At 42.5% G+C, this 19,796-nt stretch overlaps 2 protein-coding genes across 3 annotated transcripts in view; one reads left to right on the forward strand and one right to left on the reverse strand.

The window, feature by feature from the left end:
• Positions 1 to 14,045, reverse strand: part of SRGAP2 (SLIT-ROBO Rho GTPase activating protein 2) — a 115,352-nt gene extending 101,307 nt beyond the window's left edge. For both annotated transcript variants that reach the window (XM_075056015.1, XM_075056013.1), the window contains exons 1-2: positions 13,968 to 14,045; positions 12,333 to 12,882 (exon numbers count right to left, since the gene is read on the reverse strand). In XM_075056015.1, the coding sequence (XP_074912116.1) occupies positions 12,333 to 12,399 (67 nt within the window). In that variant the 5' untranslated portion in view covers positions 12,400 to 12,882; positions 13,968 to 14,045. The remainder of the gene's footprint in view (positions 1 to 12,332; positions 12,883 to 13,967) is intronic.
• A 449-nt stretch (positions 14,046 to 14,494) lies between these two features.
• FAM72A (family with sequence similarity 72 member A) lies at positions 14,495 to 19,418 on the forward strand. The gene is made up of 4 exons (XM_075054729.1): positions 14,495 to 14,738; positions 15,745 to 15,822; positions 16,939 to 17,063; positions 17,973 to 19,418. Exons 1-4 carry the CDS (start codon positions 14,587 to 14,589, stop codon positions 18,065 to 18,067), a joined length of 450 nt encoding a protein of 149 aa, XP_074910830.1. The 5' UTR covers positions 14,495 to 14,586; the 3' UTR covers positions 18,068 to 19,418.
• Positions 19,419 to 19,796: the final 378 nt, after the last annotated feature.

The raw sequence follows: 19,796 nt of genomic DNA on the forward strand, positions 1-19,796 counted from the left end.
GGAGGATGCCTCTCCTCACCCAAGGGGAAAACAGCACCCACAAAGTTCTGACACTGTCAGACCAGTAAAAAGGCTGATTTAGCCTGGATGTTCTTTCAATGACCATAAGCCACGTAAAGCTATTTGAAAGGAAAATGGATGGAATTTTAAAGAGAAAAGAAAGTAAATTGTTATTACATGCATGTTATAAATACACATACAGTTATACCCACAGTTATACCCAGAAATAATTTGCTTTATTTAGCTTCAAAGTAGCTGAGGAATAATGTCTATAATGCTTAAAATATGCCACAGGAAGTTTCAGAATCAGAGAATTCTGCAGAAGACAACCGTGGCTTTTGGGCTTCTTTTTTTTGTTTTAATATAAAAGATGTAAGAGTTCTCAGTTATAAATATTATGTATGAATGCCCTCACTTTCACTGATTGGCAAGGGGTCACTGAAAGACTGAAACCTAAGTAGAGTTAAGATGTTAAGTCAAAGAGGACTTTAGAAAGTGATGCAGTAATAAAATATGAACTGTAAGAGGTTTATGATACAGCTGAATAGCTCTTTAGCATATTGAAAAGAACAGGCATTTTGTTTGGGCTACTTAAAAACAAACTCACCTCTCCAAACTAAATAAACACTTCATACATTGAAAGATAAAAAAACAAAAATAAAAGAGCTTTCCATATATCTGATAAAAACCACTCTATGTAAAACACCTGTGCTCTAAAAAGTTAATGGTCAACAGATTTTAATATTATTGCCATAAGCTAAAAGCATGCATAGTGAGGCTTCAGGGGGACCTTTGTTTTGTTAACAAAATAAGCTTTAGGAGAGACACACGACTAGAAGCCAAAAAAAAATAAGGGGGGGGGGGGGGGGGGGAGAGGCAGGGAAGGAAAAGGAATCTGTTTTCCTTGTACATCAAGAGAGCCCTTAGTGAAAAGAGTTGAATTTATTCTTACTATCGCTGTCAAAGATTCAAAGTAGTTCTGTAAACACAGCATAACCTTTCCACAACAGACAGCCCAAGCAAGGCTGGTTGAATACTGATCAATTTCAGGGGAAAAAGAAAAAAAAAAAAAAAATCACCTTACTCTGTCCTATAGATACATACAGCTGTCATCCTCTGCACCTACCCTTCCATGTAAGGTCTCAAAGCAACCTTCTTCTTCAAAGGAGAGGCATGGATCTTTGAGAACTGATAAATGTGTTTAAATAGTCAACATATAAATAACTTTTTACAGCAAGGACAACAGCAAACCTTTCACAAGATCCAGAATCCTTAAACTAAAGGTAACAGCAAATTAGCAGCACTTTCATCCCAACTATAGCAGCTGGCTGTGCTGCTCTGGGTTTCGTAGAGGGTGGGGCATGAATGAAAACTATTTGCGTGAAGCCTAATCATAAAACCACTGAAACGATGTGAGTGAGCTGGAAAAGGGAACAGAGTACGGAGAAAATTATAGCTGCTCTTTCAGCTTACAGCAAGTATTTATTACAGAACTTCACAAGTTACAGATGCTGCTTTCTGGAGAAATCTCCAGCAGCAGAAAAATGTACTCGTCCACTCTGTACATGTTGGTCTGGCGATCGCAAGCTCCTTCCCAAAATACTGATGGAGCCTTCTCTCCTCCAAGACTGCAGTACTGTAATACTCCCACCATGGGTGCTCCTTAAGTTTAAGCTAGAAATTAATCAGTAACAGTCAAGCAAATTTATAAATCACAGCAAGAACGACCAACTGTTAGAATATGTTAACCAGAAAATAACTTCAAGTTTCAGAACAAAATAAAGCAAAAACCCAAAACCAAACCAAACCAAAACAAAACACTTTCTCATTTGCTGGCAACAGCTGTCACTGCTTTCAGTAGTAAAAGTAGGTAGTAAAAATAGGTAGTAAAAGAAGACTACCTATAAGGATTTTCCAGAGATGCCAGTGCCAGAATTTGTTCCCTTGTTTTAAACCTGAAACGAACTTACTACCTGAACTTTCGGGGGCATGTCTGGGGGGGGCCACTTATAGCCAAGGTTTCCGGGGAGAAAGAGTGAAAGGCGGAAATTAATGGATGTGAGAAGCCCTTCAGAGCTATGTTCTGTCAAGATCGTTTTGATGGGGATGGGAGAAATAATTTGATTTAAAGCCTAAGTAAAGATTAATTCCTTAAGTATGAAGACAATGCATATGAATGTGCTTGGCATTAGATAACTGGGGTAAATAAAAGGATTTCTCTTACACTTTTGGGTAAAGTAATTTATCATTACAGGCAGAAATTAATCATATAATGGAAGGTAACAACAGCATATGGATTGATAAAAGATCAAACCAACCTCACAGAAAATACAGGCAATCTGGATGGGATAAGAGCACGTGGAGAGAGAAAAGACAATTTAGCAATCAGTAACAAGACTTCACACCACACAGGAAATAAAACCAACACTCAAGGGGTCCAAGAGTCAGCTCCAAGGGGTGCTTAGTGCAAGTTCTGAGTTTACCTAACCCTGGCCAGTAGTGCTGATGTCTTTGGTAACATAGTAAGTTCCCTGCTAAGAAACTTTACACATTTGTTTAGCATAGACAAAACTTTGACTTGCAACAGTTGTACTAGAGTAACCAGAAATTAATACTGTCACAGGTCTGATTAACCCAATAGAGATCAGTGTGTTTAAGCCTCTCCTAGCACATGTGTGGGTGCTGTCTGTCCTCCATTTTTCCTTCTTTTTCATTTCTATAACACAACTCATGGTAGCTCACAAGAGCCAAAAAAAGAAAAGGGAAAAAAAGAAACAGAACAAGAAGTTTTCAGAGTTTTTAGACATTCAGCTCCAGGGGGAAAACTCAAGAGCACAATTTCATTCATAGCAAGTTAAGTTTCCATCCAAACATCATTACTGTATCCTGTGACCTTTGTAGTGTTGTATTTGTTCCTCCCTCAATACAGCACAGAAACCCTTTCCCCCTCCCTTTTCCAGCTGCACACTTTTAAGTCATTTACTGGCAAAGTCTTTTGTTCATATTTCAGCATCTTCCTACAGCACCGGACTCTGCCCCGTTGAGCTGGGACACAGACGGGTACAAGCAGGCCACTATGCAACAGAAATACTGGTGGTTTACTGATCTTTTTTTTTAAAGGGTAAATGGGATAAAGCAGGCTTCCTTCTTCAACAGATGGAGAGAACATAGAAAAGTTAGGAAGAGTTACTTTCATTAAAGAGACCAAAGCAAAACCAGGCTCCTTTCCAAAACCACTTCACAGAGATATTCATTTATTAAATGTCTGAGTAACTGGTTATCGAAGGCAGAGGAGAAACCTCCACAGGCCTGCTCAGAGCTCTGTACCTCCACAGTCCATAAAACACTTAGTACAGTATGATTTGTCATTATCATTCATTAATATATTCACTGGACACATTAACAAAAATGGAGACAATTTTTTTTCACAGTAATAATGGCTGCTTCTTACTTACATGTTTTCTGTCCTGAGCTTTCAAAGCACTTCACGTTCATCAGACAGCTGTTCAAAACACACCTGTAATAGATCTGCTTTACGGTCCATAGAACTGAATTTGTATCTACTGATGACAAATAAATAAATAAATCAAAGAACACTGTCAGTGGATTTGCCAAATGCTCCAGTCAGGAAAGCAGCCCTTTCAGAGGACAGGCATGTCAGCATCTTAGTAAACTTCACTCTGCCTGCCTTTGTGCTGTGTGTCCAAATTCTGCTTTGCAGGCATATGATACCGCTGTGTGTTTCCAAGAAGGTGGAAGAGCATGTTTTCTAGAAAGCTTCATTTCTGTTCACTGATCAAAACTGCCTGGATAGTTACACATAGTGCCATCAATAGCCTTAGAAGTTAACTCATCATAGCTGTGATTTCCAAGTAAAACACTTAAGACAGCCCTCCCCAGATGGACTGGGATGGAGGAAGGAAAATTGCCGTATGCCAGTGAGCACACAACAGCTACCAGCTGTCTGTGGATGCTACAGTACTGCCCAAGTTGAATAACTACATCTGGTAGCTAAGTGGAAGTTTCTTGGATCCAAAGTATCGATATTTCTTTATTTTCTTTCAAATATTTCTTCATATTTTAATAACAAACAGCGCTAATGAAACATGTGAATAACTCCTCTTTTGTTTGTTTGTTTTTTGTTTCCTAAAAGAATATCAAATAAAATGCATTTTGGATACCAGATACTCTTAGCAGTAGAATAGCAAGAGCACTGCTCCAGTGTTAGCCTGCATAAAGAAAAGGATTTTGTGGCATTTCCTGTAACACCTAACTTCGCAAATTAAGTGCTAATGAGTAGGAGCATCCTCAAAGACGCAAGAGTAATTTATCCCGCTATATTTAAACCTCAACCAACAGGCATCTTAAATATTCCTCAAATAAAGGCATAATCATATGTAACGTGCCACAGCCCAGAAAGTTCCTTGAAATTGTCGGTCAATTTGGTTTCCTCCTGCCCTGCATGGATCACTCCCTCCCTGCTGAGAAGGGGAACAAGGGGATCAATTAATGCCTAGACTGTTTTGATTGACTGAGGTTTAGGATTTGGTTAGAAAACAATCGATCCACTTGTTCAGAGTGAGCAGTTTAGCAATTCTGGCAGCTACAGGTCCGTCGGGAACAAACTCCCCTTCCTCACGGGACCGTCAGAGTATGTCCCTGCAGTGGGACTGGACTACTGTCCAAAGAAAGAGTCGGGGACTAATTCCCAGGCAACAACTGTTGTTATTTTAAGTAGATTCAATTTGCAAGCACGCCCCATCTATAAATTGCATAGCTCTATGCCTTACTCTCTGCATGCAAACTGTTGTCCAATTACAGTGGTACAAAAACAAACCAAAAACCCTTCCCTACTTAAAAGAAGGGAAGCCAAAAGGCTCTTCCTGGAAAGTCCTACAAAAAAAAAAAAAAAAAAACACCACACAACAACTTTAAACTTAGTAGGACTGACCAAATCACCCTGCCACAGCACTTCACGACTGTAGATGAAAATCCACTCTTGGTTTAGAGTTAATCTGTTTATTTGGCTCCTTCTCAAGAGTCAAAAAGCTAGGAGCTGCTTATGTGCCACAGGATAAGGCAGCTCCCCTGGCCTAATTCAGCTCACAGAAATAAATGTGAAGCAAAACTTGTTTCTGTGGCATGCTGAAAACACTTAAGACCTAAGAATTTTTGCACCACGTTTAGCAACACCTTGAGAGAAAATGTTGGAGAAAAAGCGCTCATTAAAGGAGAGGGGGGAACCCTATGAATGTTTTGAGAACTTGCTGCTTGTCGTTTATGCCAAAGATTTACTGCACTATTCTGTGCAGCATACTGCAGCATACAAAAGGGTGCACACTAGATTAAACTGCAGGGCTGTGCCAGGCATATCAGCTGAGATTTACACCCAGGCACAGCTCACATTTACATTTATACTTGCTTCCATTTTTGCTGCCTTGCTTGGTTAAAGAACAGCAAATGCTGGGCTCGTTTCTCCTGACGCGCGCATCTTCGTGATGCTGCCTGCCACTGACTCTCATCTAGGCTCACCACAGGCTGCATGCTGCCATCCCAACATCATGCCCACGCTGCTTCAGAGTGCAAGCAGCACTCCCAAATAACTCTAGCTCTTATAAACACATGATGCTTTTACATTCAGAATCGCAGAGGAAGTGATTTCTTTTTTTTTTTTTTTTTTAAATTACCAGCCCCTTATTTTTTTCCAAGCAACGATTAACTCTCACTGTATCAACTCAAAGCAAAATGACTGGGTCAGAAGCTTTAGAGTTTAACAACAGTAAATAGTTACTTTGATGGCAAAAAAATACTACTTTAAATGGTTCAAATCCATTTGCAGCATCTACTTGGAAGAAATACCAGCTGAGCTTCCTTGATATAGTTACTCTATATCCACATGTGTTTTCTGACTTTAAACACTCACATCAAGAGTTTCACTGACCACTACCTAGAGATTTCACAAAAAGAAGGTCCTGTTTTGTCTTCTGTAATATTGCTATTTTGGAATAAAAGGAGAAAGATAAAGTAGGAATGAAGAACAGTCTCTAATGATGGAATTACTGTGAACTCAAGACACCTTCTCCCATTTTCTCCCATACTTTTTTTATCCCTCAGCAAATCAAACCATAACTCTGCATTTGCTTCCATCGCCTATAAAACGTTGACAATATTCAGAGAGCAGGACTCCCATGATGTTGTAGAAATTCTCAAAAAGAAGGCATGAAATCTGCAAAAGTCATACAAAAGTGAACTAAATAAAGTCCTAAGTAATGAGTATCAACTGTGCATGGCATAGCAAAAGCTATTCAAAAGAACATGTGTTTAAACATACTTTCCGTCTCAACAAAGGTTTAGATTTTTCACTCTTCATAAAGACAGCTGAAAAAGTTGACCAGGCAAATAAGTTCTTCCAATTCTCAAAATGGGCAAAAATTAGTAAGCATTAAAAACAAAAAAAAGAAAAGTCAAGGCTTTTAACTAACAGAAAAAGGAAAAGATACTAATGTGTACCCTTACTGCGAAAGGAAATAATTTAGAGCTAAGGAAAAATGTCGTGGGGCTCCCTTAGTTGGGAGTTAGGGAAAACTGGCTATCACTAGTAAACTTTTTATAGAAACCCTACTGGAGTTACACTGGCAATTCCTTCTGCTTTTGGAAGAAACTGCAACACTTAAGTGGACCGAGCCTTTTGGTCAGATTTGGTCTCTAGCCTTGCAATACTTGATGAATCTGCAACAGAGGGATTTTGGAGATGCAGTGGAAAGAAGGAAGACTCTGCATTCTTTCACCTCTTTCCATCCTCGTTAATAATCCATTAGCAGGAACTGTACATAGGACGAAATGAAATACAAACTATTGCTGTAACATCAAACCAGTCTCCCAACAGCCCCTTCCCCCTTTCTGGCAGCAGGCTGCTTTGTTGGCCCAATCCAGCTCCAAAACTCAAGGGATTAGCACTATCAAGAACTGCAGAAAAACAGATGATTCTACAGCAATTCCATAGCCGGAGTTTGGAGCAAGTCATTGTTGCAAACAAATGGAATCACTTACACGCACAGAGTAATGATTAACTGTAAAAACCCCTTAAAAGGTAGTTTTACATTTTAAATGTAAATGGTAATCCAATACATACAAACTCAAAATCTCAAAATTTAAAAGTATTCCACTCAACCACACCAGGGTGCATGGCTGAAAAGTCTATTTACGCAGTGTATTAAATAGGCGTTGCCAAAGAAGTGGCCAAGAGCTCAGCCATAACTCTTGAAGGCACACATACATGGTGCGCGGATCTGCAAACACAGTCATAGTGTGCAGCAACCAACTTGGTGACCTGAACAGAAGACAAACACAAATCATCATATATACGTATCGTCAACAGTATTGAAAATCCCTAGGTGCACAGGTTTAGGAACAAAATAAATTACAGTGATTTCAACTCACTGATCTAAAAAAATCTAAAGATAGTTCTACAAATACCTTCTTTGTAGACAAGCGCTGCATGTGCAGTGTTAACAAGAAAACTTTCAACAGTTGAGAGAAATGCCAGTTTTGTTTCAAATCACCACCCAAAAGCATCACACTTCCTTTCTAGCCCCCAAATTACAGCTGCTGACCCAGTCACAACTACTTTTGTAACCTTTCACACAGAGAAGGTCTGTACCACTCCTAAGAGTTTACCAGGATTAAAAACTGCTGCCCATCAATCAAGGCACACAGAAGATGTACCATAAGAATGAGATTTGTATGCAGCATTTAAGGCGTTTTTAAGCAGCATTTAAGGCAAAAGATCACAATCAGATCAAATACGCTATCAGTTGTTCAACCCAGAAAAGAAAAAGGGACTTATCTGAAATTTATCAGCAATTTTTAGGAGATTAAAAAATAAGTTTGAGACATTACAGTAGCCTGAATCTGATGGCAGCTGGGAGGCTTGCCTGAAGTTCTTATCAGGCATCTTCTCTTAGCTCAAGACACACACTGCTAAATAACCATGCAGCCACCTCTATGCTGTGCTCGCTCCTGCTACAAATTACCTCATCTATTTTTCATACTCCTAGTGCTTTTTGGGCTGTGCTGCAAGATCTGCAAGAGATGCTTTTTAACCTTTGCTAGAGACTACTCAAGGACAGAAGTGGCTTATGAACCCTTGCTGTGTAAAGAATTTCAGTATTAAATTTCTGTAGCCCAAACCATGAAGCTATTTACTGAAGCTTTATACAAACTAATTAAATATAAGGCTCTTGTGGGACACGAGGAGAAAGAAAAGAAGAATTAAGAGATAAATCACTGACGCGTCTTTCCTCAGCAAATGTACACTCCAATTTAATACATTAAAAACAGTCTGACAGTCCTTGGTCGGGCATAGATAGGCAGCATCCAAATCTCATATGGAACACACTACACAGCATAAATTAATTATCTCTGCTTTACCGCAACTTGCACAAAGGAATTGGGAGAGACAATCCAGACAAGGGGATGAGCTTGAGATATCAAAGGCTCCATATGGAGACCACAGAATCTCACTTTCCAGCTTCACAGAACTCATAATCTTTGTGAGCACATGGTACAGAAACGTATCAAAGCAGCACTTCCCTCCCCTGCTGACCCCATGTCATCTTGTCAGGAGAATTCCTACAACACGACACGCAGCCATTTCAGAGTTTCCTCAAAGAGAGAGGCACTCTCAATAAGTCTTGCAAGAAGAGCCCTCTAATACTGGCAACCTCTCCTCTCCCAACAGCGTGAAACATTCAAGTGCAGATAGCACAGCCAATGCAACCAAATACAATGCAAATTTTGCTTGCATCATCCAGAGGTAAAAAACTCAAGGTCAGTGCAGTTGTTGAGGAAGGCTACCCCGTCTGGACACCTCTGCAGGTTAACTCATTTCTGCAGAAGACATCGAGTTTGTAACTGAACCTCCAGATACTGGAGATCATGGCATCATTGGACAATTCAGGCTGGAAGGGAGCTCAGGAGGTCATCCAGCCCCAACCTCCAGTGGTCAGCTATAAGGTCAGACCACGTAACTCAAGGCTGTATCCAGTCTGGTTCCAGCAACCTCCAAGGATGGATGCACTGCACCAGCACCTACAAGACTGCAAAACTTGTCCTCAACCACAGTGCACAAGTAATCAGGAAAAAACACATCCCTCCCTTCATGTCCCCTAGCTTCTGCACAGTAAGTCTCATGTGTAAGAGGTAAACAGTCTTCATCTTCAGAAATTCATTTCATCCTAATATTGATATCCCCTGCCATTAGCTGCATGTGCAAACCACAGGAAGAGCTAACTCCAACCCACAAGAGGCAAAGAACTGGCTGTTGGAAGAAGACAACAAATACCTATAGCGCATGGCAACGGGAGAACAAAGTTTCACTCATCGACACCCTGTCAACCCCACACACCTTTTACAAGAAAAATTACCAAGTTCCTTCAGTAACAGAAAATCAAAAATTTGCCTAACAACAATCTATTAACCATAACCAAATTATTCTTTAAATAGTTTTTGATTAACAACTTAAGACTATTCAATTTTTAAACAAAGCTCAATCATTCCATTAGTAGTACTTTAAAGTGCTCGAGTACATGTTTGTGGATTAATGGTTTTAAATGAAGCCTCTAAACATGGCTTCCAATGCACAGCCAGAACGGAGCGTAGCAAAAAATTGCAGCAAGTTTCTAAATGCCAGTAAAAAATACCACAGTTTTCTCATCTGAGAAATAGATGACACCTTACAATTTACGTAGCACGCCAACACCTGATTCATCTCACTCCTACAGTGACTGCTTCATGGCATCATTTCACAACACAAGAGAAAAGATACCAAACAACCCATAATCAAAGGTAACACCATTTCTACGCCGTTCCCACAGTTAAAGTCAGAATTTGATCAGGACACCAAAATTTTTATGTAAGGACCATGGTATGTTTAATGATTAGGCAAGCACCACACTTTTGGATTTAAGTGTGTCTTTAGTGCCGTCTCATCTTCCCACCATGGCAGAGAGACCAGCACATCTCTGGAATTAGAGAGGCAAGAGGTCTTACCGCTCATGAGAGCTTCCCTATAGAGCCAAATCGCCATCCAACTCAGAGCCAAGGTATCTATGAGATGTAAAGCAAGTTTCATGAAATTTTAAGAGGAGCATATATAACTTCAAAGTCTCCCCCCAAACTTGATACCTAAAAGCAAAGGGACAACGACCCCCATTGTCAAAGCAGCCTGTGAAATGTTGAAGCTGGTGGAGCAGGGAAGCTCCCCCCTGTACTTTGAAACAAATGAGGTGATGGGGGAAAGGATTGTTACCACACTGTCATGTGAATTTTTGAGCTGTTTGGCCCAGGTACACCTCCCTCTCAAGGGAAGAGCAGATGGATTAACACCTCCCATTAGCCACTTCTGGGGCTGCCGCTTCTGGAGTCCCCCGGGCAGGGAAAGCTGAACTGCAAGAGGGATGAATATCCCAAGACAAACTCGTAGCTGCCCTAGTCACTAATTCAGGACGGAAACCCCCTTCTCCCAGCCCCTCGTGATCCATTTACACAGTTCTGGTCTTCTTAACCTCACATATTTAAGATAGGAACTTTTTACAAGGCAAAAAGCAAAAAAAAAAAATCTATATGCTACTACAACAATTCACTTTTGGGACCACAATTACAGGCTAACTGACAGGTCTCTGCATAAGCACCTTGAAAGATGAACTGAGTTTTGGCAATAATGGTCTCTGCCCACAGGGAAGGCTAGTTTCCATTTTACCCATCTTGTCGGTCTCTTTCTTGAAAAGGAAGGGAAAGATTTCTTTTCTTTTCTAATGCATGAAAAAACCTGAGAGGTGAGAAGATGCGCTTTGCTAATTCTAAAGCCTTGTTTCTTATTATTGCGTCCAATTCACAAATACCGTGACTACAAGCTTGCATCCATCATGCACGTTTTGATGGGGTAAATAATGAAAGAACGTATAAGCCTCTAATTTTACGCTGACTTCAATTCCCATTTCCAAAGACAGCTAGAAAACAGGAATAGAAACTAAACTAGTAAAAAAGAAACACGCTCTTCTCCATTTCTAACTTTAAGAACTCCAAAAATAATTTAAAAAAAAAATCCTACCCAACTTTGTATTTGCTCAGGTAAGCATTTTTTAACATAAATGTCAAAACTACTTCTAGGTACAGAGTACTAGGGTCAGTGCAGGGCATGCATCTTGTAGGACAACGTGTTTTAATGATTTGCAACCAGTAAGCAGCCCCCCCAGTAGGAAAAATAACTAAAGTACATAATTGCAAAACAATATTTTAATTGTCAGTTTTAATCTAGATTTCCTACTCAGATTTAAATCACATTTTTTTTAAATCGCATTGATTTAACTCAATCAACCCTGCCCGAAGGCCATCTTTCCTGCATGCTATGAGCATACCAAGCAAGTTTTAACCGATTAGATAAATCACTATATCTCATAACTTCCTAAAAGCAATACATCAAGCCATACACAAGCCATAATTTTTTTTAAATAAGCGTTATCTTGAAAACTTTGCAAAAATAAGAAGCTAAGTAGACATTTCACGATCCTTTTTTTTTTTTTTTTTAACCTAGGGCACATGATAGCCTGAAACCCAGCCAACTGAATTCTGCAGAAGACTTGCATGATCATTGCAAATATGCCTCTGACTCTTTATTACCTTTCTTATGATGGTGGGAATAACGTTGATGCATTCGTTTTATTCATTTATATATTTATGCATATACATGCATGTATATATACACACACACGCATACTCTGCAACCTTAAGGTGTTACACCCAAGAGCAGAGTAAGAAAAACCAAGCAGTAATATTATGGACTCAGCAAGAGCAAAATCCTGAATAATGGAACTTTCTAGCACAAACAGCTTTACAGGGACCCTCAGCACAGTCCCTGTTACTACCAGTAGAAATATGCTCTTCTGACACTACACAGATTTTTAAAAGATTCCCATGATAGGAGGAGGATTAAAAAGCAATTAACTGGCTCTCATATTTCAAATGCAAAGCCATATTTTAGAACAGCAGACAGAAAAATATGGATCTCTTGGAACTCAAAGATTTCTTATATTCTGCAAAAAAGCCCTTACCGTGATACCTTAAAACGGCAATACCATAGTAGGAACCTACCCCATGGGGATGAGAAAAAGCATTGCAAACCCGATCCAGCATTGTATTATGAAAAAGCCCTGCAAATTCCAGGCAATCTGCAAATGATTTCCCCCTTCCCCACCCAAACATCTACTGCAAACTCCTACAATTGCAAGTCAGGACTGCAATAGCAAAGGAGATGAAAATAAAACCATTCCTACCTTTAACTTGAGTGTCATATTCAGCTATGATCTCCTTATCCTTTTTGAATTTTGCTGGCGACGTCATGTTTTCTTTTCCAAAAAGATTAACCTCAAAACAGATCCACCAGAACACAAGATATAAATGCAATTTCGCTCCTCTCAGTGCGATGCCTTGATTTTCTGCTTGTCCTCCCCCCCCACAAAAAGGAAAAAAAAAAAATCAGTCCATGGAGAGAGGGTGTGAGACGGAGCACAGCAGCAGCAAAATGCAGATGTTAAGAGATCAGTGGATGGAAGAGGCAGCAGTTTTGTCTCCCTGCACCAAAACCTTTAGCAGCAGCATCAGACTAGCAAGATCCTGCAGCCCCCAAAGGCTCTTCCTGATTGCTAACGTTAATAGCACAGCCAGGGAGTGGAAGTCCTTCCGCACAACATGTTTTGTGTGGGTTTGGTTTGCCTTTCTTTTTTTTTTTTTTTTTTTTTTAAATGGGCTCAGAGATGATGCAAATCAAATCCCAAATGAGAGCAGAAACGGAGGACAAGAAGCCGTTTTCTTTGGTTTGCTTGCCTGCAAATGCAAAATAAAAAAAATTTAAAAAAAATTAAAAATTTAGAGAATTACAGCTTGCAGCCAGCAGTCGCAAGATGCGCAGCCAAAATTTGTGACTGAAAGAAAAGCTGCCCTGACATTGCAAATTGTCCTTTAAGCAGCAGCATGAGGTTAGAAATGCAGACCGGCCAGGTAACCAAGGGAAAACGCCTACATGGCAGCCAGCCCCAAGGGGTGGGGAGGGGGGAAAAGGGGCTCATTTGGAAAGCGGGGTCCCCAGGGGAGCGAGGGAAGGGAGGGGAGGGGAACCAGCCTGCGCAGAGAAAAAGCCCTTCTCTAAACGAGCAGCAATGCGGGGGGGGGAAGAAGACCCAGAGCCTGCCCAAGCTGCAGCATCCTCCGCTGCAAAACTGCACCCCAGCCCGCAGCCACACCAGCGGCGGGAGCCGGAGGACCAGCCCGGGAGCTCCCCGCCACACCAGACCCGTCCCCTGCGGCGCGGCTCTATCCGCAGCTTTTCCTTCGGCAGCTCCGGGGATTTTTGGTTATTTTGGGTTTGGGGTTTTTGTGGTGTTTTGGTTTTTTGGTTTTTTGTTGGTTTTTTTTCCGGCGGCCCCTCGCCGGGGCATGGCTCAGAGCCGGCCCGCAGCCCGGCATGTGCGAGGCAGGCGGGAACCTGCCCGCAGAGGGACGGCGGGACACAACTTTTCTCCCGTCTTTTTTTTTAAATTTTATTTTTCCCCCCCTTTTTTTTCGGGGGAGAGAGGGGGCGAGGCTGCAGCCCCCCGCCCTCCCCGCGGAAGATGCGCGTATGGAAGGAAGAAATAAATAAACACGGCACCCGCCGGATCCGCATCCCGCCCGGGAAGAACAATGAGGGCGGCGGGGAGAGGAAGCGTGGGGGGGTCCCGGGGGGGGGAGGGGGGGGGCCGGGGCTGAGGGACGCGGCCCCGCGCCCCGCCTCAGGGCCGCGCTGAGGGGAGGCTGAGGGGAGGCGGAGGGGCCGGCCGGCCGGCGGGAGCAGCTCGGGGGGCAGCTCGGCGGGCCCCCGGCGGGCTGGCAGGGGAGGGGACGGTGCCCGGCGGCCGAGGCGGGGCGATTACCTGGGCGCTGCGGAGCCGCCTCCCGCAGCCGGGCGTCCTCCGGCCGCTGGCGCCCGCCACCCGGTCCCCCTCACCGGCCCTGCCGCCGGCCCGCCCCGCCGCGCGGCTTGCCCAATCGACGGAGAGAGCTGGGCAAGGAGCGACGGGCGCTCCGGCCAACCAGACGGCTCCGTCTGTCAGCTGGGCCCACCCCTCTTCCCGCCGCTCGGCACCCATAGCACCGCCCCGCCAGGACGGGGTGGGAGGGGCCTGGCGGAGCGCAGTAGCCTCCGCCCCAAGGACTGCGCAGGGGCGGGGCGAGTCATGCAAAGAGGCTGCCGGCTGGGCCAATGGGTGCAAGGGCGGGCGTGCCCCTCCACCAATAACCAGGCGGTAGGGGTGGTGCCACCCGTCTCCTCCAACGGCCCTGCAAGGAGGGGGTGGGCCCCGCCGCCGATCTCCACTAATCAGATGGGGCGGGCGGGTCCCGCCGCGTCCAATAGGAGACTGAGGTCGGGAATTCAAACTGACAGATGGAAGCGTGGCCGTTGGCGGCGGTCGGGTCCTGACGGGACGGGGAACGGCGGCGGCGGGGCCCGGCCTGGCCCGGCCCGGCGGTGTCCGTCCTTCCCCCCCCACCATGTCAACCAGCAGCTGCACCTTCGAGGACCGGTGCGTGGCCGTGCTGTGCTGCCGCTTCTGCCAGCAGGTGCTGAGCTCGCGGGGGATGAAGGCCGTGCTGCTGGCGGACACCGAGATCGACCTCTACTCCACCGACATCCCGCCCTCGGGGTAAGCGCCGGGACCCCGCGGGGTGGCTGGTCCCCCTACGGGGGTCCCTCCGGCGGGGGACTGCCGGGCCGGGAGCTGCAGCCTGTCAGCCTCGGGGCCGCGGGCCTGCCCCGCAGGGAGCGGGCTCGGCCGGGGCCCACAAGGCCGCACGGTCCTCAGCGGCCGGCCGGATCCCTAAAAGATCCCTCTGCAAACGTGGTGTCACCAGGAAAAGGGCCCCAAAGGGCACGATTCAACCCGTTCCTGCGTTTGCAGTTCCTTCAGCCTTGGGGAAGCCAAGGCGGGACAGCGAGAGCAAGGCCGTCCCTCCTCTAGCAAATGAAAAGTCTAATTTAATCTATTCGTGGGGAAGTCGTAGGCTCAGGAAGCCACGGGAAGTTCCTCCAGCTCCTTCCTTAAGATTAGAATTTGAAACAAATACCTGTAAACAGAACAAACCTGATCTTGCGCTGGTTCCAGCACGACTCTCCAAGTCAGTTGCTTGTTGCTTTCCCATAACAATATTTGAATGCTAAGGAAATAAGATTGCAAAATGGCATGTTAATAAGAAAGTAGGGGTTAGAAAGGAGATAAGAAATCAAAGGTTTGGTTTTAAATGTCCTAGCCTTTAAGCTATTGTTCTGTAGTCTTAGCTGAGACTTGCCAGGAACCAGGGCAACGTCTATAATCAGATGTCTGACGGATAGTGCCACGCAGCCAGCAGCAGGGCCAAGCCTGCAAGCCTTAGGAAGTACTGAGAGCAGTGGTGCTTTCTGATCTAATTTGAGAGGACTTGCGATACATTAATGTAACATCTCATGGGTCCTCTTTTTGTTTCGATATGAGAATGGCTGGTAGCTGATAGGAAAAACATGTTGTGTGCTCTTGGGAAAGGTTAAAATAAAACCACAGGAGACCGTAATGGTAACATCACTTTGTTGCGACTGCAGACCAGTATTACCAAAACTTTATAATTTTAATCATAGCCACACCTGAACTTCTGTATTTTTACTTTCTTCCCATCTAGTACTGTTGATTTCATTGGAAGTTGCTATTTTACTGAAATCTGCAAATGCAAACTGAAGAACATCGCATGTTTAAAGTGGTAAGGGTGCCATTCAGTGACACGAACACCTCCTCAAGCGTGTATGCACTGACGCGATACTGTTTAACCTTCTCACTGCAGACTACTGCAGCGCAAGAGTTAAGGGATGAATGAACAGATTGCATACTCTATTTCAATTTTAATGCTGTTTGATAGAAACTCAGCCCACTACTTCTGGGCATGGCTGCCAGTCTATTTCTGTGCAAGTCCCAAGTGGAAATGTGACAACCTTGTCAGTAGTCTGAGTATATGGGAAAGCTTTGCATGCCACCTGCCTGATTAAATGTCTGCTTCAACACTGAGATAATTGTGTGAATAAGGCCACAGTAAGAAGTAGTTACTCATATTCTAATTAATAGAACATCCTCTTGGCAGATCTAGTTGTTGCTAGCAGATGGAACATGCTGTCACTAAAGTTCTTGGAGTTCTTTTATCCTCTTTATTAATGCCTGATATTTAAGAGTAAAAACAACAACTCTCAAGTAGCTCACAGTTATTTGAGATGATCCTTTTGGCTTCATAATCAAGACTTTTACCTTGTTCAGATTTAAACGGTGGGGGGTTGTGATAGGAACACAGTATTTTATTTTTTAGAAGTAGAGAAACAGAAATATCTCACCAGAGCGCACGACTGAGAAAGTAGAAAAACAGTGTTTCTAGGTTTCAACCTAGGAGAGTAGATAAGGCTTCGGTATTCTCAGTCTTATTACTCCTACTACTGATACCCTCCCATGTACAGTGCTTCTGTACAGATGGATTTTATGTGCATGATTAACTTCTACACTGATTCCAATGGAATCATTGGCCTTCCAAAGGAAAAAAAAAAAAAAACTACACCATTTGTTGGTATGTAAACTAATCTGGATTACACAATTTAGGTTACTAAATGGTTCTCTATGCCAAAGATCTAAAACTTAGATATTCTGTAACTCCTGACAGATGTTCCCTAAGTATTTAAGATGCTTATTTAACTATGTTCCCTTAACTTTATCAAAATAGGAGCATTACACAATGGTCTGGTACCATGGCTATTTAACATTAGTTTGAGCTGGAAAAGCCGACATGTATCTTTTCATCAGGCATTTGTGTTGCTCATTATTTCACTTGTCTTTCTAGTGGTAACATTGTCGGTTATCATGTGATTTCTCCCTGCAAACCTTGCCTGCTGTCCTGTAATAATGGCCACTTCTGGATGTTTCATAGCCAAGCAGTCTTTGGCATCAACAGACTAGACTCTTCTGGTAAGGAACACATATGTTTCCTTCTCTTCCTTAAAATCTTGAATTCCAAGTCCTCCTTCTAATGAGGCATCTCAATATAGTTAAAGCATATGGAGGGAGTGTAACATATGGAGGCATAAGGCAAGCGTTACTGTATTGCTAATCTAGCAAACTACTTTAGGGGAGGTAGTTGTAGCTACTTTGTAAATGAAAATTTTTAAGTGGAAATTTATCTTCATCAGAAAACTTAACCTATCCCTTTTGTGGACAGAAGGCAGGATTTTCTGAAGCAATATTATAACTAGTATGAACACAGCCACCAGCTGCTATTTATAGTGGTATGTATAGCTACATAGGCAGCTGTCCAACGGGCACTCTTTTTGGGTGAGTCATGTTGTCACTTTGACCCTATATAACTGAGTCCTCATTAGCTCAAGCTGAAGTTACAGCTCATGCTAGCTAGCTTCTTCAGCTAGGTGTTGTTTGGATGCCAAGTGTCTAGCATAATTTGCTTTGAGTCCTCAGGAATGCATAGCATTCTGACAAATCATTTCTCTTCCTTGCAGATGGGAGTAACTTATTGTCTAAACCTTTCAGTGTCACCTGTGCTTCAGATCAATGCATTTAAAAATAAATCAGCCATGAGGGGATTATCAATAATTACATGAATTAGCTATATAAATACATCTGTGAGCAGGGACTTATTCTCTGAACTATGCTGTAAACAGCAACACTTACAAGATCACTTTGGAAGAAAAATAGGAAATAGTCTAGATATATTTATCATGAACGTGACTTACCAGGTTTTGCAATGATTAGAGTAGTTATCTTCTCTGAAAACAGACAGTTTGAAACTTCAAAATAAGGTCACAATCCAAAAATACTTTTTTCTTTTTTCCCTCCTTTGTCTTCTTACCTCCTTCCCACCAGGTGTGAATGTATTGCTCTGGGGCAACTTGCCAGATTTGGAAGAAAGCACAGATGAAGATATGTCCTGCATCTCTGAGGAGGAGTATATCAGATAAATGTTATCTACAATATACTACAGTATCTTCCCTAGATTTGTTGCATTGCTGTTTTGTTTGGATTTTTTTTTTTTCCCTGCTGGCCCATCAGAGCTTAAACAATACAGGAAACCAGGAAATCTGGAAAACAATCCTAAAAAAGGAAGATATCACCTTCCTCTTTCACTGTAGCCTTCCTTAGACTCCTGAATCTGCCTAGCGTGGATCTTGGGACTAGAGACACACCTTGGTTAGATCTGGAAATGCGGATGGAAGGTGCATTTACTGAGGTCTAGGTCTGTTTTGGTTTTTACATTTAAGTCTCAACAGTTGATAATTCTTCTTAACTGTATTTTTTCTTCTTTCCTAAAACAGTATTCACAGAGCAAAGTCTTTCACTTGCTGTAAGTACAGCTTAAAAATCTTAAGAAAGAGTCAGTCTGGTTAACGAAGTTCTGAAAGAGCTTTGCTTTTGTGGTCACACAGACCATTGCCCAGAGTTTCTATTCTGAGCATACAGAGTTGCTGAATAAGTGGCTTAAAGTATTGGAGCTTTGGCTCTATGATCTGGCTCTCCTGCTTTTAGCAGCTTGTTCTCTGAGCATGAGGCATGCTAGGATGCTCTTGAATGTGTCCAGGGGGGCTATCTTACAGAGTTTTCCCTTCTTCATCTTTCAGTACTTTTAGGACCATGTTTCTGCAGAGATAATTCCCCCCCGCCCCCCGGTAAAACCTAAATACTGCAGTTACTTACTGTCTAACAGAACTTCAAGCCTACACTGGAGTTTTTCTTAAGGTCAACAATAAACTCTATCCAGTTTTATGTGGTGCTTTTTTCCCCTTATAGGGAAGGCATCCCTCCAAAACAGAACTCAGTCATCTGATGGGGTTGTCTTAGAGAAAGAAAAAAGAGATCAGGTTAAATATTTGGTGTTAATGCCTAACTTTACATCCTGAAGCGTACAGACAATCTGGTTCCTGTGAGAAGTACATGGATTCAAAGCTCATTATCTGAGTTGTTACAGCCATAGTATTTAACTTATGAACTAAATGCTGTCCCCTGAAGGATCACCTTCAGAAAATTCAAGGTACAATCATGTAAGAGTACAGAGTACATTTTAAAGTTTGGATTGGTGCTGAATACATTGTTCTATAGCCTCTTGTGATACTTCGAAGAGGTGCAATGAAGGCAGATATGAATTGTCTTAGTATTTTTACTGCATGTTATATATTTCTTAATTAACGGTACTACCTCTTCTGCATTGTTTAAATGTATATTGGTATACATATGTACATGTGTATGTGTATGTCTTGTTTTGACTTCCTGTGTTATGTTTGCTCATTAAATAAAAGTTTTGGACTACATAGTCTTCTGGGCTGTAATAAATATGGATGTGTAATGATATTAGATAATCAAAACGATGAAATAGAATCTTGTACTTGTATTAAATTAGTTGCATAATTAGGTTCTTACTACTATGATTTTGTTTTAGAGAACCCTCCCACTCCCCCAAAAATCACCTCCTTTTTAGGCTGACAAACCTGGCAGTTTCTCAGTCTTAAAGGTGTTTAGTCAGTTAACTCTTCTATAACACAACATCCCATTTTTTTGCCAGTTTTCTATGCTGCATGAGTTTCATCGTGTTGTGACTACAGTATTAAGCTGGCAAGGTGACATCTCACACAAAGACTTTTCCAACAGAATTCATGAGCTAAAAATACATCTGATGATTGTTTTTGTATAAGTAGC

This window comes from Buteo buteo, chromosome 23 (genome assembly GCF_964188355.1).
Source record: "Buteo buteo chromosome 23, bButBut1.hap1.1, whole genome shotgun sequence".
Taxonomy (NCBI): Eukaryota; Metazoa; Chordata; class Aves; order Accipitriformes; family Accipitridae; genus Buteo; species Buteo buteo.

Bases quoted from the DNA above. Each gene is read 5' to 3' on its own strand.
- FAM72A (XM_075054729.1), top strand. From the start codon at position 14,587: ATGTCAACCAGCAGCTGCACCTTCGAGGACCGGTGCGTGGCCGTGCTG. The intron at 14,739-15,744 runs GTAAGCGCCGGG...CTTCCCATCTAG, and splicing joins ACCGACATCCCGCCCTCGGG to TACTGTTGATTTCATTGGAA. The intron at 15,823-16,938 runs GTAAGGGTGCCA...TTGTCTTTCTAG, and splicing joins AACATCGCATGTTTAAAGTG to TGGTAACATTGTCGGTTATC.